We start from the raw sequence: 26,848 nt of genomic DNA on the forward strand, positions 1-26,848 counted from the left end.
CATTTGGGTTCCTGGATCCTTTCACAGCATTAGAAGGCTGCGTTGAGACATTATTTCTTTACATTTTTGGTCATTTAGCAGACGCGCTTATCCAGAGCAACTTACAGTTAGTGAGTGCATACATTTTCATACTGACTTACCAATGACCCAAGCCTAGCTCAGCTAATCCCTACCATTGTGACACAGAGTTGTCATAATGCTTCCGTAAATGTACATTACACTAGGGGTGTCGGGAGACATAATATAAGTAACCTAATTTATGTCCCTCTAACTGCCCTGAATGCCTCTGCTGATCCTACAGCTATTGTATGCAGTAATCATGTGCCTAAGAACCAGATTTATACTGTTAGCACTGAGCCGGTGTGCCCTAGGAGGAAGTCCACTGTGTGCAGCTCACCCTGCACTAAAGAACATGAGCACATCTACTGCTTGCTAAGCTTCCAAGTAAAGCAATAAAATCAAGTAAGCATCCCAGAAGAAAAGTGCTCAAAGTAGCCCACGTTAACATATGTAGCTTAAGAAACAAGGTTAATGAAATCAGTAATTTGCTAGTAACAGATTACATTCATCTCTGAAACTCACTGAGATAATACCTTTGATGATACAGTGGTAGCAATACAAGGTTATAACGTTTACAGAAAAGATAGAAATGCCAATGGTGGAGGTGTTGCTGTTTATATTCAGAACCACATTCCTGTGAAGATTAGAGAGGATCTCATGTTAAATACTGTTGAAGTAATATGGCTACAGGTTCATCTGCCTCACCTAAAGCCCATTCTGGTGGGAAGCTGCTATAGACCACGAAGTGCTAACAGTCAGTATCTGGATAACGTGTGAAATGCTTGATAATGTATGTGATATCAATAGAGAGGTATACTTTCTGAGTGATTTAAATATTGACTGGCTTTCATCAGGCTGCCCACTCAAGAGAAAGCTTCAAACTGTAACCAGTGCCTGCAACCTGGTTCAGGTTATCAGTCAACCTACCAGGGTAGTTACAAACAGTACAGGAATTAAATCATCAACATGTATTGATCATATCTTTACTAATGCTGCAGAGATTTGTTTGAAAGCAGTATCCAAATCCATGGAATGTAGTGATCACAATATAGTAGCCATATCTAGGAAAAACAAAGTTCCAAAGGCTGGGCCTAATATTGTGTATAAGAGGCGTTTTGTAGTGATTCCTGTGTTGTTGATGTAAAGAATATATGTTGGTCCGTGGTGTGTAATGAGGAGCAAACAGACACTGCACTTGACACATTTATGAAATTGCTTATTCCAGTTACTAATAAGCATGCACCCATTAAGAAAATGACTAAAAACTGTTAAATCCCCGTAGATTGATGAGGAATTGAACAATTGTATGGTTGAGAGGGATGAGGCAAAAGGAATGGCAAATAAGTCTGGCTGCACAACCGATTGGCAAATCATGTGACTAAACTGAATAAAAACAAGTAGAAACTACGCTATTAAACAAAGATAAATGACATAAAGAATGATAGTAAAAAGCTTTGGAGCACCTTAAATGAAATTCTGGGAAAAAGGCAAACTCAGCTCCATCATTCAAAGAATCAGATGGCTCATTAATCACAAAACCAACTGATATTGCCAACTACTTTAATGATTTTTTCATTGGCAAGATTAGCAAACTTAGGCATGACATGCCATCAACAATTGCTGACACTACACATCCAAGTATATCTGACCAAATTATGAAAGACAAGCATTGTAATTTTGAATTCCGTAAAGTGAATGTGGAAGAGGTGAAACAATTATTGTTGTCTATTAACAATGACAAGCCACCAGGATCTGAAAACTTGGATGGAAAATTACTGAGGATAATAGCAGACGATATTGCCACTCCTATTTTCCATATTTTCAATTTAAGCCTACTAGAATGTGTGTGCCCCCAGGCATGGAGGGAAGCAAAAGTCATTCCGCTACCTAAGAATTTACTGGCTCAAATAGCCGACCAATTAGCCTGTTACCAACTCCTAGTAAACTATTGGAAGAAATGGTGTTTGACCAGATACAATGTTATTTTAAAGTAAACAAATTGACAACAAACTTTCAGCATGCTTATAGAGAAGGACATTCAACAAGCACAGCACTAACACAAATGACTGATGATTGGCTGAGAGAAATGTATGATAAAAAGATTGTGGGGGCTGTTTTGTTAGACTTCAGTGCGGCTTTTGACATTATCTATCATAGTCTGCTGCTGGAAAAACGTATGTGTTATGGCTTTACTCCACCTGCTATATTGTGGATACAGAGTTACCTGTCTAACAGAACACAGAGGGTGTTATTTAATGGAAGCCTCTCCAACATAATCCAGGTAGAATCAGGAATTCCCCAGGGCAGCTGTCTAGGCCCATTACATTTTTTCAATCTTTACTAATGACATGCCACTGGCTTTGAGTAAAGCCAGAGTGTCTCTGTATGTGGATGACTCAACACTATACATGTCAGCTACTACAGCGACTGAAATTACTGCAACACTTAACAAAGAGCTGCAGTTAGTTTCAGAGTGGGTGGCAAGGAATAAGTTAGTCCTAAATATTTCTAAAACTAAAAGCATTGTATTTGGGACAAATCATTCACTAAACCCTAAACCTCAACTAAATCTTGTAATAAATAATGTGGAAATTGAGCATGTTGGGGTGACTAAACTGCTTGGAGTAACCCTGGATTGTAAACTGTCATGGTCAAAACATATTGATACAACAGTAGCTAAGATGGGGAGAAGTATGTCCATAATAAAGCGCTGCTCTACCTTCTTAACAGCACTACCAAGAAGGCAGGTCCTACAGGCCCTAGTTTTGTCACACCTGGACTACTGTTCAGTCGTGTGGTCAGGTGCCACAAAAAAGGACTTTGCAATTGGCTCAGAACAGGGCAGCACGGCTGGCCCTTGGATGTACACAGATAGCAAATATTAATAATATGCATGTCAATCTCTCCTGGCTCAAAGTGGAGGAGAGATTGACTTCATCACTACTTGTATTTATGAGAGGTATTGACATGTTGAATGCACCCATGCATACCCCACAAGACATGCCACCAGAGGTCTCTTCACAGTCCCCAAGTCCAGAACAGACTATGGGAGGCGCACAGTACTACATAGAGCCATGACTATTAATTTTTTGACTACATGGAACTCTATTCCACATCAAGTAACTGATGCAAGTAGGAAAATGTTGTACTGTAGATATGTGGTAGTGGTGGAGTAGGGGCCTGACGGCACACTTTGTGTTGTGAAATCTGTGAATGTATTGTAATGTTTTTAAAATTGTATGAACTGCCTTAATTTTGCTGGACCCCAGGAAGAGTAGCTGCTGCCTTGGCAGCAGCTAATGGGGATCCATAATAAATACAAATACCTTCCAAGGCCACTCCCCTTCCTGCATCCAGAGCATGGACTAATCACAGATCTGACATGACTAGATAGGAGAAATCAGGGGTTCCAATGCATAGCCTACAGCAATCTATTCAAGTTAGATCAGTGATTAGGCAACCCCAAAGTAAACAGGGCCAAATCTAACACCAGTTTTGCTTCCTCTACTTGGCTTGGTTTTGGTTGGCTTGACCAGTTTTGGTCCCCTGGAGTCGAGACTGTTTTTAGTTGTCAAAACGGCAGTCAAGCATCTTTCATCATTTCACCAGAATAAGACCCTCAACATTTATTGGAAAGGAGCATCAAGCTCATACCATGCACTTTCACCACCCTGTGAAGTCCATCATAATTTATTTAATCTGTAGCCTAGTTTAAACTGCATAGTTTCCCAAGTCATAGTGGGAGGACCACACAACATGTCATCGAGTGACCCAAGTTTACTTCGATGGTTATTATATCAATATTTGCGTATAAAAGCATTTCCACCGCCATTTCTCGCATAATACATTTTACCGACAAAAAGATCCCACCAAGTCGAACAAACAAATGATCTGTCGGCATTTATAAAATTGTACCGAAACGTCCTGTTTCCATCACAGCTGTCGTGATTTAAAAAATAAAATACGGTATGACTTTACTCGCATAAAAACTGTGGATGGAAACATGGTTACTGACTGATTTCACCTGTAGGCCTATTCTTACACTTTGCACTTCAAAGTAAAACTCAGCTCTGTTAAAATAACACTGAAGAAAAACTATGATATTTATCATAGTGATTCAGGAGTAACATTAAAACAGAATAACATGCCCCACAAACATTAGATATGTATACTAAAAACCCCAAACTCAAATTGTTGAAATAAGTAAAAGAAATCAATGAGAGAATAGTCAGATTAACTGATAATTAAAATAGCAGTGCAGATGGCACTCTTTTGTTAAGTGCAGAGATGTATTATAGGTAATGAATGTGTAGGGAACTTCAGAAATTCTACAGACTTTTTGGCGCAGCAGAAAGATCAGCATACCCCAAATCCAGAGGTTGTGAGTTCAAATCCCAGGTGGGGTCATATTGAAAAGTCAGTAAGTACTAAGTGATCATGTCAAATGTAATAATATTGTCATTGTTTAAAGATTTGTACATTATTTTAGCTGAACAGGGTACCACTTACTTTAAAATCCCGATACCATTTCATTACATAATGGTTTGGGACACCTGGGACAATCAAGGGAGCTTCAGGGGACCATGACACAATGTCCCAAGAATGTCCTAAAAACATCCTCGGGGACATCCCCGATACAAACCGGGAACTAGACAAAACCTTCAGGGGACCATGACACCAGGTCCCAACAATGTCCTAAAAAAGTATTCATGGCCGTCCCTGGGAAAAACCGGGAACTAGGAAAAGGTCCCCCAGAGATGTTCCCTTGGGACCATCACACAACGTCCTAAGGACCAGTAAAATAAACATCCTGAGAACGTCCTAAAAAGGTCCTGACATGGTCCTCAGTGACGTCCTGGGAACTTACAGGGAACTAAGCAACTGGCACACTTTCGGTCTGTGTGAGAGAGTTCAATGTTTCCAGTTGTGCCTTCGAGGGTGCTCTGGCCTTCCTCTCAGATTCTGATTACAGTAGTTTTAGGTTGCATCCCAGATGGCACCCTATCCCCTATATAGTGCACTACTTTTAACCAGGGCCCACGGGCTCTGGTCAAAAGTAGTGCACTATATAGGGAATATAGTGCCAATTGGGACGGACACTTAGCCTAGTCGTACACTGTGCCATTTTGGCGCATGGGAGGGGTGCGGTTCCTCTCAAAGAAAGCCCAGACTGAGGCCCACGGTGAAATCATAGGAGGTAAACAAGCTGGTAAGTCTCTGGTGATTCTGGTACAAGCTGCAGGCTCCTTTGTGGGAGGAAGGTTATTCTCCTATCAGGACTGCAATCCCTTGGACATGGAAGCCTCTGCAGTTAGTTCCTGAACATTCTTCTCTCAGTTCTTCCATTGTTCACTAGCCTTTGCAGATCGTCCAGGAATGGATAAGTGAAGGCAATAAGAAGGAAATAGGGGTGGGAGTGGTGTTCCTTAAGCACATGGACTTGTCCAATAAGGAACATACATTTTTGTTTTCTGTTGCAAAACGTTTCACAAAGTATTAATTTGCGTGCCCTAATGAACACGACCAGGGTTTAGCTACTGCTTGGACCTCTCCAATTGTCTCAGATCTGCGATGGAGACTAGACAAGGTTTAGCGAGGAGGGAAGGGGACAGCTTTTTTGGAGTTAGACTCAGCCAGACAGAGTTCTGGGTAAGTGCACCTGACGACACAGATAAGCACTCTGCTGGCAGGGTAAGCAGGGGCCTGGACAGTAGACCGGGATACAGTCAACATGGTCGACACGCTACATTCACAAACCAGTTTGTTAACACAGCAGGACAGGCTATGCTCCAAACACTGAAACTCTGCCACCGTTACGACCACAACCGCCGCAGGGCGACCTGCTGAAGACGAATGGCATCTGACCGAAGATGTAGAGACCATATTGTTTGTACAAGATGGAACGATAAGTACAATATGGAACAATAATGGAACAAGATGTCAAAGCAACATGATGGGGCCTAGGGTGTGGGTTGCCACACCTGCCTTCATAAAAGCCACAGTGCATCCACACAGAGGCTGGCAGAGAGTTCAAACGGGTGGGTGAAGTGGCTGGGCTTAGCTCCAGTCAGAGGGGGGTGGAGAGGGGGAATGAGAAAGAGGAAGAGCGGTAGAGTGAAAGAGTGAGTAAGAGAGAGAGAGAGAAAAAGGGGATTGATTGCTTGGAGAGAGACAAACAGAAAAAAAAAAAAATGAATGCGCAAGAGAGACAAAGAATAAGAGGAGAGGGAGAGGACTGAGCGGGTAAGAAAAAGAGAGAGATGATCTGCTTTTGCCCTCATCGCTCAGCTTTCATAATCTGATGCCTTACGCAAGAAGCCTGGCAGGCTGCACACATACAGTGACAGACGTGACCCCTGCCTCTTTACCAGAACTCGGAGGTGAGGGGCTTGACTCATTAGTTGGCACTGCCATCCCCCATCCTAGTCCATCCCATACTGGGATGCCTGGGGAAAATACTGTCACAACAGCAGGTGGGGCCATTGCCACAATGGAGCCAGCAGACCTGCAATACCACATGTCAGGCCATGCTCCAATGGTTTTGAATTATACCCTTTTCGCACTAACGTGCCGAACAGATCTGTACTGTGCTGGCTCAGATATGTTCTCTTCACATGGTCTTTTCCAGCAACTATGGTGGATGTGTAACCAGGCCAGTATAGTTTGGCTAGGTTTAGCTTGACTTGGCTCAGTAGTGTGAAAGCTAGCTTCCTTTCCTAGCCTCCTTTCCTTCATGACGACTGAACTGAGAGGACTTGAAAGGTGCATGCACAATGGTGAAATCCTATACAGACCTTGATTCACTAATCATTAATCATGGTCCAAACACACCAAGACAGTCGTGAAGAGGGCACGACAAAGCCCTCAGATCCTTAAAAAGTTATACAGCTGCACCATCGAGAGCATCCTGACTGGTTGCATCACTGCATGGTATGGCAACTGCTCGGCCTCCGACTGCAAGGCACTACAGAGGGTAGTGTGTACGGCACAGTACATCACTGGGGCCAAGCTTTCTGCCATCCAGGACCTCTATACCAGGCGGTGTCAGAGGAAGGCCCTAAAAATTGTCAAAGACTCCAGCCACCCTAGTCATAGACTGTTCTCTCTGCTACCGCATGGCAAGCGGTACCAGAGCGCCAAGTCTAGGGCCGAAGGCTCATTAACAGCTTCTACCACCAAGCCATAAGACTGCTGAACAATTAATCAAATGGCCACCCGGACTATTTACACTGACCCCCCCCCCCTTTTGTTTTTACCCTGCTGCTACTCGCTGTTTATTATCTATGCATCGTCACTTCACCCCTACCTACAGTTGAAGTCGGAAGTTTACATACACCTTAGCCAAATACATTTAAACTCAGTTTTTCACAATTCCTGACATTTAATCCTGGTAAAAATTCCCTGTCTTAGGTCAGTTAGGATCACCACTTTATTTTAAGAATGTGAAATGTCAGAATAATAGTAGAGAGAATGATTTATTTCAGCTTTTATTTCTTTCATCACATTCCCAGTGGGTCAGAAGTTTACATACACTCAATTAGTATTTGGTAGCATTGCCTTTAAATTGTTGAACTTGGGTCAAACGTTTCGGGTAGCCTTCCACAAGCTTCCCACAAAAAGTTGGGTGAATTTTGGCCCATTCCTCCTGACAGAGCTGGTGTAACTGAGTCAGGTTTGTAGGCCTCCTTGCTCCCACACGCTTTTTCAGTTCTGCCCACACATTTTCTATAGGATTGAGGTCTGGGCTTTGTGATGGCCACTCCAATACCTTGACTTTGATGTCCTTAAGCCATATTGCCACAACTTTGGAAGTATGCTTGGGGTCATTGTCCATTTGGAAGACCCATTTGCGACGAAGCTTTAACATCCTGACTGATGTCTTGAGATTGTTTCAATATATCCACATAATTTTCCTTCCTCATGATGCCATCTATTTTGTGAAGTGCACCAGTCCCTCCTGCAGCAAAGCACCCCCACCGCATGATGCTGCCACCCCTGTGCTTCACGGTTGGGATGGTGTTCTTCGGCTTGCAAACATAACGATGGTCATTATGGCCAAACAGTTCTATTTTTGTTTCATCAGACCAGAGGACATTTCTCCAAAAAGTACGATCTTTGTCCCCATGTGCAGTTGCAAACCGTAGTCTGGCTTTTTATGGCAGTTTTGGAGCAGTGGCTTCTTCCTTGCTGAGCGGCCTTTCAGGTTATGTCGATATAGGACTAGTTTTACTGTGGATATAGATACTTCGTACCGGTTTCCTCCAGCATCTTCACAAGGTCCTTTGCTGTTGTTCTGGGATTGATTTGCACTTTTCGCACCAACGTACGTTCATCTCTAGCAGACAGAACGTGTCTCCTTCCTGAGCGGTATGACGGCTGCATGGTCCCATGGTGTTTATATTTGCGTACTATTGTTTGTACAGATGAATGTGGTACCTTCAGCCGTTTGGAAATTGCTCCCAAGGATGAACCAGACTTGTGGAGGTCTACAATTTTTTTTCTGAGGTCTTGGCTGATTTCTTTTGATTTTCCCATGATGTCAAGCAAAGAGGCACTGAGTTTGAAGGTAGGCCTTGAAATACATCCACAGGTACACCTCCAATTGACTGAAATGATGTCAAATAGCCTATCAGAAGCTTCTAAAGCCATGACATAATTTTATTGGAATTTTCCAAGCTGTTTAAAGGCACAGTCAACTTAGTGTATGTAAACTTCTGACCCACTGGAATTGTGATACAGTGCATTATAAGTGAAATAATCTGTCTGTAAACAATTGTTGGAAAAATTACTTGTGTCATGCACAAGTAATTTGCCACAACTATAGTTTGTTAACAAGAAATTTGTGGAGTGGTTGAAAAACTAGTTTTAATGACTCCAACCTAAGTGTATGTAAACTTCCGACTTCAACTGTACATGTACAAATTACCTCGATTAACCTGTACCCCAGCACATTGACTCAGTACCGGTACCCCCTGTATATTTACATTTTTACATTTTAGTGATTTAGCAGACGCTCTTATCCAGAGCGACTTACAGTTAGTGACTGCATAATTTTTTTATTTTTTTTCATACTGGTCCCCCGTGGGAATCGAACCCACAACCCTGGCGTTGCAATCGCCATGCTCTACCAACTGAGCTACAAAGGACTATATAGCCTCTGTATTGTTATTTTATTGTGTTACTTGATTTAGTAAATATTTTCTTAACACTATTTCTTGAACTGCATTGTTGGTTAAGGGCTTTGATTTAAGTGATTATGTCAAATGTAAATCATATTGTCTTTGATTAAAGATTTTTACACTATTTTAGCTGAACAGCGTACCACTTACCTTAAAATCCCCATACCTTTTCATTACTTTACTTACAAATGGTTTGGGACACCTGGGACCATCACGTGACAAAAATTTCCAGGGGACCATGACACAAAATCCAAAGAACGTTCAGGGGACCATGACACAACATCCAAAAAACTTCCTAAAAACGTCCTCGGGACAAACCGCGAACTAGACAAAATCTCCAGGGGACCATGACACAACGTCCCAAGAACTTCCTAAAAACGTCCTGGGACAAACAGGGAACTATAAAAAGGTCCCCCAGAGAACGTTTCTTTGGGACCATCATGCAACGTCCTAAGGACTAGTAAAATGAAAGTCCTGAGAATGTCTGAAAACGGTCCAGACATGGTCCTCAGTGATGTCCTGGGAACGTACAGAGAACTAGACAAAGGTCCCCCAGAGAACGTTCCCTTGGGACCATCACGTAACGTTCTCAGAACATCAGTGGGAAACACAGGGAGACGCTTTGTTATTGTTTCAATGCTGATCCCCTTCAAACAACTTTTATTAACTGATAACATTACTACTTTCGAGTTATAAAGAAACAAACAATGCACACCCTTGGGTGAGGTGCTGACTAACAGAGAATAAACTAAGCCTATACAATTGAAAAATGAAGTCAGAGGCTGCATTTCAAACACATAAAAGACACACCCTCCTCCACTTACCCTCGCCTTATGCCCTTGGGGGAATCCCCGCGGCCATCCAAACAATTAGCCAAGCAAGGGAAGTTGGCAACATAAGCCCCTCAGCCCTCGTTTGTGATTGAGTTTGCGAGTGTACAATTTTGTTCACTCCGAGGCCTGAAACGCCACATTATTCAATTTGCGATGATTGTACATCCGCTAAGAAAAGTCAGCCAAAACTTAAAACCAACATCAATATGGAGAAGTTAACATACAAGTGTTAGTAAAAACAAATGTAAATAAACACATATCGTAAAAGTACTAATGTTTTTGTTTGGTTAGCTTTTGGAAACGTTAGCTAGTGCATACAACTTTCCCTGACATCACACCTATACACTGTAATTTTCAATTTACCTGATATCGTCGGTTGGCTAGCATTCGATGTCTGCGGATGCGTTGTCTTCTAGCCAAGATATAAAATGCAATCATAATTTACTGTATCGCATATAAAGCACACTCAACCGCTACCGTTGGTTCCATGATGACTGAAAACACAACCGTGGGACAAATGAGTGACACATTTCTCGGCAAGCGCGGTCGATTTAAAATTAATTCATTCTTCCCCTCGCCCCTGTTCCTGCAAGTGTCAACTCAACATACTTCATGATTCGTCATCAGAAGTCTACTTAATTTGAGGGCTGAGGGGAGAGGACTTTTACTTGTTTGGATTGCAGCCATACAGTACAGTCGTGGTCAAAAGTTTTGAGAATGACACAAGTATTGGTCTTCAAAGTTTGCTGCTTCAGTGTTTTTAGATATTTTTGTCAGATGTTACTATGGTATACTGAAGCATAATTACAAGCATTCCATAAGTGTCAAAGGCTTTTATTGACAATTACATTAAGTTTATGCAAAGAGTCAATATTTGCAGTGTTGACCCTTCTTTTTCAAGACATTTTTACATTTACATTTTAGTCATTTAGCAGACGCTCTTATCGAGAGCGACTTACAGTTAGTGAGTGCATACATAAGACCTCTGCAATCCACCCTGGCATGCTGTCAATTAACTTCTGGGCCACATCCTGACTGATGGCAGCCCATTCTTGCATAATCAATGCTTGGAGTTTGTCAGAATTTGTGGGTTTTTGTTTGTCCACCCGCCTCTTGAGGATTGACCACAAGTTCTCAATGGGATTAAGGTCTGGGGAGTTTCCTGGCCATGGACCCAAAATGTCGATGTTTTGTTCCCCGAGCCACTTAGTTATCACTTTTGCCTCATGGCAAGGTGCTCCATCATGCTGGAAAAGGCATTGTTCGTCACCAAACTGTTCTTGGATGGTTGGGAGAAGTTGCTCTCGGAGGATGTGTTGGTACCATTCTTTATTGGCTTTATTGGCTTTACTTACATGGCTGTGTTCTTAGGCAAAATTGTGAGTGAGCCCACTCCCTTGGCTGAGAAGCAACCCCACACATGAATGGTCTCAGGATGCTTTACTGTTGGCATGACACAGGACTGATGGTAGCGCTCACCTTGTCTTCTCCGGACAAGCTTTTTTCCGGATGCCCCAAACAATTGGAAAGGGGATTCATCAGAAAAAATTACTTTACCCCATTCCTCAGCAGTCCAATCCCTGTACCTTTTGCAGAATATCAGTCTGTCCCTGATGTTTTTCCTGGAGAGAAGTGGCTTCCTTGCTGCCCTCCTTGACACCAGGCCATCCTCCAAAAGTCTTCGCCTCACTGTGCGTGCAGATGCACTCACACCTGCCTGCTGTCATTCCTGAGCAAGTTCTGCACTGGTGGTGCCCCGATCCTGCAGCTGAATCAACTTTAGGAGACGGTCCTGGCGCTTGCTGAACTTTCTTGGGCGCCCTGAAGCCTTCTTCACAACAATTGAACCTCTCTCCTTGAAGTTCTTGATGATCCGATAAATGGTTGATTTAGGTACAATCTTACTAGCAGCAATATCCTTGCCTGTGAAGCCCTTTTTGTGCAAAGCAATGATGACGGCACGTGTTTCCTTGCAGGTAACCATGGTTAACAGAGGAAGAACAATGATTTCAAGCACCACCCTCCTTTTAAAGCTTCCAGTCTGTTATTCTAACTCAATCAGCATGACAGAGTGATCTCCAGCCTTGTCCTCGTCAACACTCTCACCTGTGTTAACGAGAGAATCACTAACATGATGTCAGCTGGTCCTTTTGTGGCAGGGCTGAAATGCAGTGGAAAAGTTTTTTTGGGATTAAGTTCATTTTCATGGCAAAGAGGGACTTTGCAATTAATTGCAATTCATCTGATCACTCATAACATTCTGGAGTATATGCAAATTGCCATCATAAAAGCTGAGGCAGCAGACTTGGTGAAAATTAATATGTGTCATTCTCAAAACTTTTGACCACGACTCATCTCTCCTCGCTGTTTATTCCCAATATTTCAGCTAAAGAGCCTTCATCACCAAGACTGATAGGAGCATACAGCGTACCACTATGTTAGGTTTATTCAGTTACTTTAGGAACAGGGTAGTTCCCAGACTGAAAATAAAACAATTTTTTTTGGGGGGGGGGTTAAAAACTGAAATGAATGATTGATCATGGACATTTCAGACAGAGAGGTTAGTTAGAGAATGGAAAGCCTAGCAATGGACAACAACAAGCTCTTCACTGGGGGGAAACACAATGGCCTAGCTCAGAAGCACAGACATGAATCATCCCTGTTGCCAGCTGTGTGGGTCAACACATGACCTCATTCTCATTTGACAGCCATGGTGATCATGCTCCTGCGCAACACAGTGCTCTTCACTGTAGTTCCAGTTTGGCCACTGGTCCTAGGTCACAGCTGGGCCCACTACTAGTGTGTGTACCAAAATGCACCCTATTCACTATAGTGCACTACTTTTGACCAGGGCCCATAGGGCTCTATTCAAAAGTAGTGAACTTTATAGGGAACAGGGTGCCATTTGGGACGCCTCCTTAGAGTTCACTGTGATTAAATCAAATTAGATAAAATGCTTCCAAATAATAGATAAGCAGGGCCTATAATAAGTAAGTGTAGCATGTGTTTATTATATGTGTCGTCACTGAGTGTACAAAACATTAGGAACACCTGCTCTTTCCATGACATAGACTGACCAGGTAAATCCAGGTGAAAGCTATGATCCCTTATTGATGTCACCTGTTAAATTCACTTCAATCAGCATAGATGAAAGGGATGATACAGGTTAAAGAAGGATTTTTAAGCCTTGAGACAATTGAGACATGGAATATCTGCCATTCAGAGGGTGAAAAAGATGTGATGGTGCTTTGCTGGTGACACTGTCTGTGATTTATTTAGAATTCAAGGAACACTTAACCAGCATGGCTACCACAGAATTCTGCAGCGATACGCCATCCATCTGGTTTGCGCTTAGTGGAACTATCATATCGTTTTTCAACGGGACATTGACCCAAAACACACCTCCAGGCTGTGTAAGGGCTATTTGACCAAGAAGGAGAGTGATGTAGTGCTGCGTCAGATGACCTGGCCTCCACAATCACCCGACGTCAACCCAACTGAGATGGTTTGGGATGAGTTGGACAGCAGAGTTAAGGAAAAGCAGCCAACAAGTGCTCAGCATATGTGGGAACTCCTTCAAGACTGTTGGAAAAGCATTCCTCATGAAGCTGGTTGAGAGAATGCCAAGAGTGTACAAAGCTGTCATCAAGGCAAAGGGTGGCTACTTTGAAGAATCTCAAATATATTTTGATTTGTTTAACACTTTTTTGTTTACTACATGATTCCATATGTGTTATTTCATAGTTTTGATGTCTTCGCTATTATTCTACAATGTAGAAAACAGTAAAAATAAAGAAAAACCCTGGAATGAGTAGGTGTGTCCAAACTATTGACTGGTACTGTATATATTTGTTACTGCTCGACTAAAACAATCTCGGTAGACCAAACAGCCTAACAACCAAACAATCGACCAGTCGACTAATTAGGGTCAGCCCTAAACTCAATATTAGGAAGGAGTTCCTAATGTTTTGTACACTCAGTGTATATGCATTAGTGATAATTTTTGAAAATCAATTCACTCTCTTACACATTTTTAGTTTTACATTAGTTTTTCTGAGATGGGCATTCTCTCTCAAGAAAAAATGCAATCGAAAATCGGATTCCATGCATTATCGTTCATGTTCTGACGATGGTTATACTTTAACTTGTGTCAATGGCAGTGAAATGACACCGTGTGTAAACAGTCGACGTATGGACCATTGTTGTACCCACCTTGAGTCCATCGCTGGGCAACCGGTACCCAAACCGTGCAGGCAGGTCATCAAAGTTTCCCGTTTTGTTGTCAAATGTGTACTGAAAGAGAAATAAGAATACAAATCGCATCATGAACTACATGGTGGTGTTAGTAACTAGAAGTTCCCAGCACTGAGCCAAAATAGGTTTTCTGTAAGCCAGTCAGTCAGTCTGAATGTCTGTAGACCGCATGTCTGTCTGTGTATCTGTCTGTCTATCTGCCTGCATGCCTGCCCACCCACCCACCCACCCGCCCGTCTGTCTCTCAGTCTACGGGACTCACGGCAGAAATGTCAGCCTCAACGGGCAGCAGGTTGAGGAAGGCGAAGAGCTGCACAGTGAAGATGGTGTAGATCTGTGTGGCGGACAGCATCAGCATCCCCAGGGAGAACAGCATCTTGCATTCCGAGCTGTGCCAGTCGACTGACACACACCTGCGCAGACACAGACACACGGATGGACTGTCCCAACGCTGGCGGCTCTCACACCTGCAGTGTACACACACACAGACAAACACAGGGTTGTCACTGTCTGTAGGCCTACACCTGCTCCCAGCCTCCCACAGAACAGAAAACATAAACACACCACACCTGGGTTCAAATACTATTTAAAATACCTCAATTACTTTCACATTAATTCGAAGTAGGTATTCAGATACATTTTATTTGAATAGACAAGTAGTTGAATATTTTTATGTAATTGGAAATACATTTGGAAAGTACGTGAAAATACTCAAATACACTGACTCAAATACACTCCCATGCATTAACCCAGGTATTTGAAAATAGTATTTGAAAATACTGTCAAATCATTTAGGCAGACTATCTGGTTTTTACAAATAACCATTCAAATACTCAAATAAAAGTACTACTAAGTTTTGGACTGTGTATTTGAAAATACTCAAATACACAGGAAAAGTATTTTCAATACCAGATACTCAAATACCCAGGTCTGCACTACACACACACACACACACACACACACACACCAGTTCCACTGGAAAAACGGTGAGTATATGTCACTACAGTACATGTAGCCTGGTGTGACCCTCCTCTGTTCTGGAATAAGACAGTAGTGAATTTGTCATTGATTCGTGCCTAGCACACTCGTACCTTCGACAAGATTAAAGTAGCTAAGAGTACTAGCTAGGATATTACGGAGCTTGAATTAGAGAGCGGGCGGTCAGACTTTTGGATGAAAATATTTTGTCCCGCACATTATTTGGAAACAGTCATCTTTCTGTTTTGTATGTGTTAGCCTATCTATTGTATTAAAATCACCTCTTTGTCGCACTATTCACATACTCTCATCAATCGCTGCTTCAAGTTCAGTAGCCTATACCTCTCCTCTCCTAGTTGGGCGTACGAAATAAAATTGCGCCTATATGTGTGGTCTCTAGGGTTGCAAAGCTACCAGTAATTTACCAAAGTTACTGGAATCTTCAGTCATTTTGTGATTAACAGGTAATTTATGTCAATCTATGGTAACTTTGGTAATTTATACTTTAATAACTTTTTTAAAAGTTAGTATTCATTTTTTATATCTGTGCCCATATTGTCCATTCGTTTCTAGTGGATAGACCATGTGGTTTAAGAAAAAATAGCCTAATTAATGAAACATTTTCTAATAAACAATGGAATCATTTTCAATGATCTCTGCAACACTTCCAACTATTTACTTTTTTCACAACTGCCACCAGTTTAGCCCCAAAACGCTTACAAAAAAGACAAATTGATGTAGTAAAATAAATAAAAGTGTGAAAAAAAAAGGGATATCTCATGCTGAAACCCTCATATTAAACACCAATGGTATTCACCAAGTTGATAGTTTATATTTAGGATGTTTTACAGCTTTGTCGTCATTATTTGATTATTTTATATATTTTACATGTGATAAGGCCACACAGAGGGTCAGGGATAATTACAGATACCTGTGATAATCTGAAGTACCCAAAAAGGCCACTAGATGTCATCTGATAACTTTCATGTTTTGGTGGGAATTTTATAAAAAATCTGGTAGTGTACTGGCAAACTTCCAAAGTTTTCAGTAATATTCCTTCCCTTTACAACCCTAGTGGTCTCAATTAAATATATATGGATGGGCGGAGAAGCACAGTGCAGTTATCTTTCCAAGGAAATTAGGCTATACTGTAGGCCTACTACATTTTCTGGAAATAAATATTGTCTCTGCCTGCAAATCGTCCCACTCCTAAAAGGTAGGCAAAATGTAACTCAAGAGAAAGTGCAAGTATCCGCTCTCTCATCATTCTTGCTGCTTCAAGTTCAGTATCCTATAGCCTACCTCTCCTCTCCTAGGTTTATAGCCTACCTCTCCTCTCCTAGGTTGTGTCTACACTTGACACTTACATGAGACTTCTGCTATCAGAATACGAAGATCGTATTAAAAAGACAGGTCTAGACGCACAAAAGTCGCTTTGTGGTCTGATTGTGTTCCGATCCGAAAGCGCATACAGTGGGCGATGTCATCAGCACTCCTCTCACAAGTCTCTGTTTTGGGACAGAGAGGAACCTTTTCATTCTAACATTGGGGGAAATACGTCCGTAGCGTGTGAGGAACGTGTTTACTGGCCTCATAAATGCTAGCCAGCTAGCTAATATTTTGAAAAACTATTTTTTGTTTGGCTAGAGTTATGCTAACCCGTTTGCAATCCCTTTAGCGTTACTTGCTGGCTAGCTACAGAGGTTAGCTTGCTAGTTAGCTACAGTAGTTAACAACAACTGATGGCAGTAGCTATCATATTTTTCCTATTCCACCGTTTGTAAAATGCATACTGGCATTTGAATATAGCGCAGGAAAGGGAATCCGGACACGGTAGACACATTTGAATGTCGGTGTAGACGCATGACGTATGCACTCACTAACTGTAAGTCGCTCTGGATAAGAGCGTCTGCTAAATGACTAAAATGTAAATGTAAATGTGTTCGGAATTCCATGATCAGAACTCTATGATCAGAATACTAAAGCTGCATGAACTGTCAAGTCTAGACACGGCCCTAGTTGGGCGTTAGACACTTCTCCCTTGCACAAATACAGCTATGTCTGTCCCAAGCTCATTGGGAGGGCCCAGTTGAAACAATGTTGCAAGTTCACTAGCAAAGTCTCAAGACAGACCTGCGGAGAAGAGAGGTGAAAGTGATTGAAAGAAACTGAACCACCCGCCAAGCGTAGAAAATGTGCATAAAGGATATATATGTCTGCTTTATGTAGGCAATTTCTTTAACCTAGTTGACAATGGAAGTTACCTGCTGCAGTGCTTTAGCCGCCAATTGCTCAAGGTATATCACTAAATGTGTCCATATGGGAGAGGCAGGCGCTCTTGCATTATAGTTGAATTTTTCCTTTTAGAAGTAGCCCTATACACTCGTACCTGTATACGGGTTGAAAATGGCAGATTTGGGCACTGATAAACGCCTAAATTGGAATACAGTGGCTGTACAGTATCATGATATACATGATGTCAGAGCTCTGGCTCTGCGCTTCACAGCGCTGTATGTGTTTTGATTGACAGCCATTCTGACCTTGAGCACCTTGCGCAACAAGAAGTTGCCTCCATCCCTCCCGCTAATTGGCAACTTTTGCATTTGTTTTGTTGTCTGAGAGAGGGAAATGCTGTACATTAAGAAGACTATGTATTTTGAAAGATAAGACGTTTAAGATTATAATAAATTCCGCATTGATGTCATATAAGCAAGCCAAACACCCGTGAGTCCAAATGTGCACTTCACATTTCAATATCCTAAAACTCATGTCATATACAGTGCATTCGGAAAGTATTCAGACCCCTTCCCTTTTTCCCCATTTTGTTACGCATTATAAAATTGATTAAATAAAATGTTTTCCTCATAAATCTACACACAATACCCCATAATGACAAAGCGAAAACAAGTTTTTAGAAATGTTTGCAAATTTATAAAAAATACAGAAATACCTTATTTACTTAAGTATTCAGACCCTTTGCTATGAGACTCGAAATTGAGCTCAGGTGCATCCTGTTTCCAGTGATCATCCTTGAGATGTTTCTACAACTTGATTGGAGTCCACCTGTGGTAAATGCATTTGATTGGACATGATTTGGAAAGGCACACACCTGTCTATATAAGGTCCCACAGTTGACAGTGCATGTCAGAGCAAAAACCAAGCCGTGAGGTCGAAGGAATTGACCGTAGAGCTCCGAGACGGGATTGTGTCGAGGCACAGGTCTGGGGAAAGGGTACCAAAAACATTCTGCAGCATTGAAGGTTCCCAAGAACACACTGGCCTCCATCATTCTTAAATGGAAGAAGTTTGGAACCACCAAGACTCTTCCTAGAGCAGGCCGCCCGGCCAAAATGAGCAACCGGGGGAGAAGGGCCTTGGTCAGGAAGGTGACCAAGAACCTGATGGTGATTCTGACAGAGCTCCTGATTTCCTCTATGGAGATGGGAGAACCTTCCAGAAGGACAACCATCTCTGCAGCACTCCACCAATCAGGCCTTTATGGTAGAGTGGCCAAACAGTAAAAAGCACATGACAGCCCACTTGGAGTTTGCCAAAAGGCACCTAAAGGACTCTCAGACCATGAGAAGACTCGAGGCTGTAATCGCTGCCAAGGTGCTTCAACAAAGTACTGAGTAAAGGGTCTGAATACTTATGTAAATGTGATAGTTTTTTATTTTAAATACATTTGCAAAGAAGTAACAAAATGTGGAAAAAGTCAAGGGGTCTGAATACTTTCCGAATGCACTGTATAACTTATTACTATTATTATATATTTTTAATTGAATGTCCTTGTCTATAACTGTTCTGTACTTTGTCATGTATTTGTACCCCAGGAAGAGTAGCTGTTGCACATGCAGTAGCAAATGGGGATCTGCTAAATGACTAAAATGTAAAATGTTAATAAACGAAAGGGTACATTCGGTACCCAAGTCCAATCCAGACTTTTCAAATATTTTACGAAAGGGTCTGAATACTTTCCGAATGCGCTGTTTATGACAATGTCAATGTCAATGTTTATGATCACTGTTTGATGTACAGTTAAAAGATGACATGACGTCATACCCTGGGTTGTTCTCAACAGAATGAGCCTGTTTGACTTTTGTGAAGGAAATTCGCTATGGGCACACACACCTGAATGAACTAATGACTCCTTTCTATGCGTACCAAAATTATGATCTGTTTCCTTGAATTGCATTGTGAAAGCCTAACACTGTAATATCGTATTTTATAACTTAGCTAGTCATGTTGGCAATAGAAGAGGCTTTCAAATTATGCCCACCTGACCCAGATTGTGATTTATAAAATGGACTGTTTTTGGATAGTGTAAACAACAACAATAGACTTGGATGCAGGGTTTTGTTCCAAACAAAACAAGTGTGTTTGCTCTAGTTCCTCAACGGCTAGAAGAGCTATACTGAGCAAAAATATAAAACGCAACATGTAAAGTGTTGGTTCCACGTTTCATGAGCTGAAATAAAAAGATCCCCGAAATGTTACATATGCACTCTCAAATTTTGTGCACAAATTTGTTTACATCCCTGTTAGTGAGCATTTCTCCTTTGCCAAGATAATCCATCCACCTGACAGGTGTGGCATATCAAGAAGCTGATTAAACAGCATTTTTTTTATTTTATTTTTTATTTAACCAGGTAAGCCAGTTGAGAACAAGTTCTCATTTTCAACTGCGACCTGGCCAAGATAAAGCAAAGCAGTGCGATAAAAACAACAACACAGAGTTACATATGGGGTAACACAAAACAAAGTCAAAAATACAACAGAAATAAATATATTTACAGTGTGTGCAAATGTAGCAAGTTATGGAGGTAAGGCAATAAATAGGCTATAGTGCAAAATAATTACAATTAGTATTAACACTGGAATGATAGATGTGCAAGAGATGATGTGCAAATAGAGATACTGGGGTACAAATGAGCAAAATAAATAACAATATAGGGATGAGGTAGTTGGGCGGGCTAATTTCAGATGGGCTGTGTACAGGTGCAGTGATCGGTAAGGTGCTCTGACAACTGATGCTTAAAGTTAGTGAGGGAGATAAGTGTCTCCAGCTTCAGAGATTTTTGCAATTTGTTCCAGTCATTGGCAGCAGAGAACTGGAAGGAATGGCGGCCAAAGGAGGTGTTGGCTTTGGGGATGACCAGTGAGATATACCTGCTGGAGCGCATACTACGGGTGGGTGTTGCTATGGTGACCAATGAGCTAAGATAAGGCGGGGATTTGCCTAGCAGTGATTTATAGATGGCCTGGAGCCAGTGGGTTTGGCGACGAATATGTAGTGAGGACCAGCCAACAAGAGCGTACAGGTCACAGTGGTGGGTAGTATATGGGGCTTTGAAGACAAAACGGATGGCACTGTGACAGACTACATCCAATTTGCTGAGTAGAGTGTTGGAGGCTATTTTGTAAATGACATCGCCGAAGTCAAGGATCGGTAGGATAGTCAGTTTTACGAGGGCATGTTTGGCAGCATGAGTGAAGGAGGCTTTGTTGCGAAATAGGAAGCTGATTCTAGATTTAACTTTGGATTGGAGATGCTTAATGTGAGTCTGGAAGGATAGTTTACAGTCTAACCAGACACCTAGGTATTTGTAGTTGTCCACATACTCTAGGTCAGACCCGTCGAGAGTAGTGATTCTAGTCGGGTGGGCGGGTGCAAGCAGCGTTCGGTTGAAGAGCATGCATTTAGTTTTACTAGTGTTTAAGAGCAGTTGGAGGCTACTGAAGGAGTGTTGTATGGCATTGAAGCTCGTTTGGAGGTTTGTTAACACAGTGTCCAATGAAGGGCCAGATGTATACAAAATGGTGTCGTCTGCGTAGAGGTGGATCTGAGAGTCACCAGCAGCAAGAGCGACGTCATTGATATACACAGAGAAAAGAGTCGGCCCAAGAATTGAACCCTGTGGCACCCCCATAGAGACTGCCATAGGTCTAGGATTTCTGGGATAATGGTGATGATGTGAGCCATGACCAGCCTTTCAAAGCACTTCATGGCTACAGACGTGAGTGCTACGGGTCGGTAGTCATTTAGGCAGGTTACCTTAGTGTTCTTGGGCACAGGGACTATGGTGGTCTGCTTGAAACATGTTGGTATTACAGACTGGGAGAGGTTGAAAATGTCAGTGAAGACACTTGCCAGTTGGTCAGCGCATGCTCGGAGTACACATCCTGGTAATCCGTCTTACTCACATCGGCTACGGAGAGCGTGATCAGCTGATGCTCTCATGCACGTTTCAGTGTTACTTGCTTCGAAGCGAGCATAGAAGTAATTTAGCTCGTCTGGTAGGCTCGTGTCACTGGGTATCTCGCGGCTGTGCTTCCCTTTGTAGTCTGTAATAGTTTGCAAGCCCTGCCACACCTAACGAGTGTCGGAGCCGGTGTAGTAAGATTAGATCTTAGTCCTGTATTGACGCTTGCCTGTTTGATGGTTCGTCGGAAGGCATAGCGGGATTTCTTATAAGCTTCCGGGTTTGAGTCCCGCTCCTTGAAAGCGGCAGCTCTACCCTTTAGCTCAGTGCGGATGTAGCCTGTAATCCATGGCCTCTGGTTGGGGTATGTACAACAGTCACTGTGGGGACGACGTCATCGATGCACTTATTGATGAAGCCAGTGACTAATGTGGTGTATTACCTGAATTCTTAGGATTATCTAGTTACCACCAGTGTTTGGAATAAATTGTGCTCATTGACAAAACAGGTCCTGGGACGCATTTTCACACAGATTTATTTGACAAAGATCCACAGTGGGTCTGTGTATGTAGCTTTATACTGGAGACAGGTTTATAATTGCAGTGAATGTCATCTATTAATTTACTGTTAGGCTATATTATTTCTGAGTAGCAGCCATAGGTAGCAGTCAGGGAAACAACAACTTGTTGTCACTTTAGAGGATAAAGCATTGAGATATTTCTGCATGACTCAATTCTTTGAATTATCTTGTCAACCGAGCAACACTACTTATTTTGCTCAACTAAAGCTTGAAATAAATTGTGTTTATATTAAAAGATTGGCCTGGCTGACATGAAAATTACATTAAGGGGTAAGGATCCACAGACAGAGGCTGATTTATTTTCTACGAATCTCTTCATTTGCAATGCTGGCTGCCATGGTTAACACAAATGCAGGACATTGAATGCTACCTGAACTGACTCAGAAGTACTCTTACTAACCTTTTCTCATTCTGTGTCTCCTCTTCCGGTGGGCCTGAGGCTCTAGGACCGCGACTGAGGACACCCTGGCCTGACACCTGGACGTGCCAGGCCCGATCGCACCTGGCCCCCCTCTACCTGAAACCTGCCTGTTGCTGTCTCCACTGGTTCTGTCTCCCCCTCAAGTCACCCCACCCCACTCCACTCCCCACACACCCAGAAACGTCAATGCCATTACTTACCATGCCGCCTTTATGAAAAGACATCTGACCATAGGGTCTTGAAGTGTTCGTACTTTCTATAGTCATTATGGATATTGTCGGAGCCTGCTGGCCATGAATACTGCACTGGCAGAGTGTCTCACATTAATGTAGTTGGTTTGACTTTTTCTATCAATTAATTACTGTTTGAAAAACACTCTTTATTCTGTTTGTGTGTGTACTTTTGTGTGATGGAGAAAATCATTTAACGACACCTTTCTTAATTCAGCCTGGTGGATCTTTATATTCTGCAAATTCTGAACAGTCATGTAACAATTGGAAGGATTACTAAATCCACCAAAATCTAAGTGTAGACATTTATAACATATACTGCCCTATTTTGTGAATTCTACACTGAACAAAAAAAGAAACGCAACATGTAAAGTGTTGGTCCCATGTTTCATGACCTGAAATAAAAGATCCCAGACATTTTTCATACGCACAAAAAGCTTAATTCTCAGCACAATTTTGTTTACGTCCCTGTTAGTGAGCATTTCTCATTTGCAAAGATAATCCATCCACCTGACAGGTATGGCATATCAAGAAGCAATCAACTCTATGCGAAGGAGATGTGTCACGCTGCATGAGGAAAATGTATTTAAATTGACTGATTTCTTTATATGAACTGTAACTCAGTAAAATCTTTGAAATTGTTGCATGTTGCGTTTATATTTTTGTTCAGTATATTATTCTAAAGCTCGACAGTAAGTTGAGACCCCAACTGAGTCCCTAAAAAAGCGGGCCCCAGTTGCCCATCCCTGCTCTAAGACTAAGTGCTACTGAAATTGTAAATGGTTATACTATGTAAGAATAATGGTGCAACACTAATACACCTGGACGTGCCAGGGCCGATTGCACCTGGCCCCCCTCTACCTGAAACCTGCCTGTTGCTGTCTCCACTGGTTCGGTCTCCCCCTCAAGTCACTGCCCCCGCCTCATTAAAATGCAAATCAATTTATAACATTTTTGACATGCGTTTTTCTGGATTTTTTTGTTGTTATTCTGTCTCTCACTGTTCAAATAAACCTACCGTTCAAATTATAGACTGATCATGTCTTTGTCAGTGGGCAAACGTACAAAATCAGCAGGGGATCAAATACTTTTTTCCCTCACTGTAAATATTATAGTATTTTATAACAAATGTGCTTTCTCCCGCGATGGATAGCGGTCACTTTCCACCGTTGAATTTGCACTTTTCCCTATATGTTGCTATGTGCATAATAGCGAAGTTAACCAGCATATTGGTGTTGAGAACAATGCGGCGGAGGCAGCAGCGGAGTGAGGAATAGAGAAAACAGCCCTTGCCTTAATTGTCTAAGAAAATTGACGAGAGAGCAAACCTCAACTTAATTAGGTCTATAATCAATAGCCTAACTGTTAAACGTGCCTAGCTTTATAGAATCATCCATATATACTACAGAAATAAGACAGATCCTACTTCTGTTGCAACCGCAAAATGTTGGATAAAGCAATTTCACAAATTCAGCTGTTTTTAATCTTTGCGCTGCTGTAATAAAGGCTTTACAATTTGTTTTCGTTAGAACAGACTGGTATTACTTATAATTTATTTAGTGTTGTTTACAATGTTCAAAACAGGCAGAAAAATTATATTGTAATCTAACAGCACCTGTTTGTCACACAATATGCACGCAGCTCTCGCTCCTATAACCTCCTTTTTCTTGATCTCCTTCTTATTGTTATTATTACAATTATTACTATGATCATCATTATAATAATAAGTAATGTCGTTATCATTAGTAGGCTTCTTAAAATATTAATAATAAATTACATTTCTATTGCGCTTTTCGTAGAATCTCAAAGCATTTCAAGAGCAAAAAAACAAACAAGTAATATATCAACCAAGAGGCCAAGTATTTTGAAAGCTGCATCCTCTGAAGATGGAGAGGGTCAGTTCATGGCTTGAGCGAAGGGAGCTGGACATAGGATGGTAGATGACGTTAATGGAGTCTGCTGATGATCTTGTAGAGGGCAAGTCTGGGAACCAGCCCGTCTTATAGCCACTGGACTTCTCCTCTTCCACTCTGTGTAGCACCCACTTGGGTGATGCCTCAGCAGTTCTGGGCACCAGAAAGCTCACCACACAAAGTTCAGAATGGTAACCAGTCTTCCTTTCTACAAGCCTTCTGCCTCTGCATTGCTGTATTCCTCCATCTCCCATTCCCCTCACACGTCAGGCGACTCCTCAAATGATATTCTCAAAGGATCAGGAATTGGCAGCCAAGTGAAACAAAAAAAAGATTGTACTTTGTCCAGATGCATTTTTCAAACAAAAGCTAGCTAGACAAGCCAAAAAGTGTTAACATGTCGGTTAAAATCCATGGCTCAAAAACGCCAGATAAATGCAATAAAAACCTCAATGTTATCAAAAGCAAAAGAGCTGATTAAAAAACAAACATTTACAGGAGCTCTGTGCTTAGGCTGCTACTAGGGGGCCATGGCAACTATATAACTATTATAGTAGTAGCCTTGTATAACCACCATCAAGCTGTAGGCCAAAGAGCGTGTCCTGTTTAGTCTTAATACCATAACTTACTTAAGTCTAGATTTCAATATATAGGCTACTGTATCAATCAATTAATCATTCGTTCATGTCATCACACAGCAAACAAGTCATTCATGCTTTGAAATGCAATCCAGCATTTTAGTTTTAAAATGAAATAACAAAGGGAGCTTTGGATAATTAGCCTAAACAATAAATAAACTGCAATTCACAAATGCATGGAACTTTTTTTAAGTCTTTGCTGTTATAAAGGATTTATATATTATACTTTTTTTCATTAGAACAGACTCTCTGGTACACTTATCATTTATTTAGTGTTGTTTGCACTGTTCCAAATGGTCCGAAAAAAGTTATATTGTAATCTAACAGCACCTGTTTGGCACACAATACTCACGCAGCACTTGCTCCTATACCCTCCTTTTTCTTGATCCCCAGTAGTTTCCATAACCATTTCAAATGTCTTCCACACATCTGACTTCCCCTTTCCCTTCTGAGTAACCAGTATCATCTTATTAACCATTTATTTTAGCCAATCATCAGTAATCTGAGCCAGTGCAGTACAAGTTGAGGGGAGGGAATGGCCGGCAGGGATGTAGCTCAGTTGGTAGAGCATGGCATTTGCAACGCCAGGGTTGTGGGTTCGATTCCCACGGGGGGCCAGTATAAAAATAATAATAATGTATGCACTCACTAACTGTAAGTCGCTCTGGATAAGAGCGTCTGCTAAATGACTAAAATGTAATATATATGTTTTATTTATTCTTTCACAACATTTCTCAATTGACAGTATTTCAACCAATCAGCTGAGCAGCCTGACTGGTTTGCCACATTTTTAGCATTGTTTCTTTGAACCATACCATTTTTCAATTCATCAATCCAGGGGGCTCTCTAACAGTTCTCACAATTCGTTTCTTAACAGGTTCATGTTTGTCAACAATTGGCAAGAATCGTTTTACAAATACTCCATGCATCTGGATTCTCCTCCTTATACACATCAGACCAAGATAAATGTTTAACATCTTCAACAAAAGAGTCTTGAGAAAACATTTAGTATGATGTCTTATGAATAACTTTAGGCCCTGCCTTTCGTACTTTGTCTTTCCTTGTTATCCCATGGGTGTTACAAATAAGTCCACCTCTTAAATAATCCATTTAAATTAATTTCCAAAATGTTAACATTTATAAACTGACATTTCTTATTTAAAATTAGATTATAATAATCTCCCCTAAAAGTTATTAAAATAAACAGATCATTGCTATTCATCATGAAAGTAGCACTTTTAACAAGGGGGTGTCCAATCATATCCACATAGATCAATGTGGACCTAGGCTTTTGTTCTTGCCAACCAGATTCAACTAATCATAGACTTTAATCAAGACATGATTAGTTGAATCAGGTGTTATTGCTTGGTTAGAACAAAAACCTGCACCAACACCGGCTCTCTGTGGATAAGACGCCATGCACAAACACCATAACACACACAATTTCAATGAATTATCTGAAAGCTGATTCACATTTGCTATTTTTGTTAATTACTTCAACAAATCTCCCTCTCTACTGTTGTATTACAAAGGTACAGGTGGTGGACCAAAAAAACGAA

At 41.5% G+C, this 26,848-nt stretch overlaps 1 protein-coding gene across 1 annotated transcript in view; it reads right to left on the reverse strand.

Annotated features, from left to right (window-relative positions):
* LOC121533772 (E3 ubiquitin-protein ligase RNF13) overlaps positions 1-26,848 on the reverse strand; it is an 81,923-nt gene that overhangs the window by 52,516 nt on the left and 2,559 nt on the right. The window contains exons 2-3 of the mRNA XM_041840006.1: positions 14,589-14,793; positions 14,285-14,365 (exon numbers count right to left, since the gene is read on the reverse strand). Of these exons, the coding sequence (XP_041695940.1) occupies positions 14,285-14,365; positions 14,589-14,702 (195 nt within the window). The 5' untranslated portion in view covers positions 14,703-14,793. The remainder of the gene's footprint in view (positions 1-14,284; positions 14,366-14,588; positions 14,794-26,848) is intronic.

This window comes from Coregonus clupeaformis, chromosome 20 (assembly GCF_020615455.1).
Source record: "Coregonus clupeaformis isolate EN_2021a chromosome 20, ASM2061545v1, whole genome shotgun sequence".
NCBI classification, from domain to species: Eukaryota; Metazoa; Chordata; class Actinopteri; order Salmoniformes; family Salmonidae; genus Coregonus; species Coregonus clupeaformis.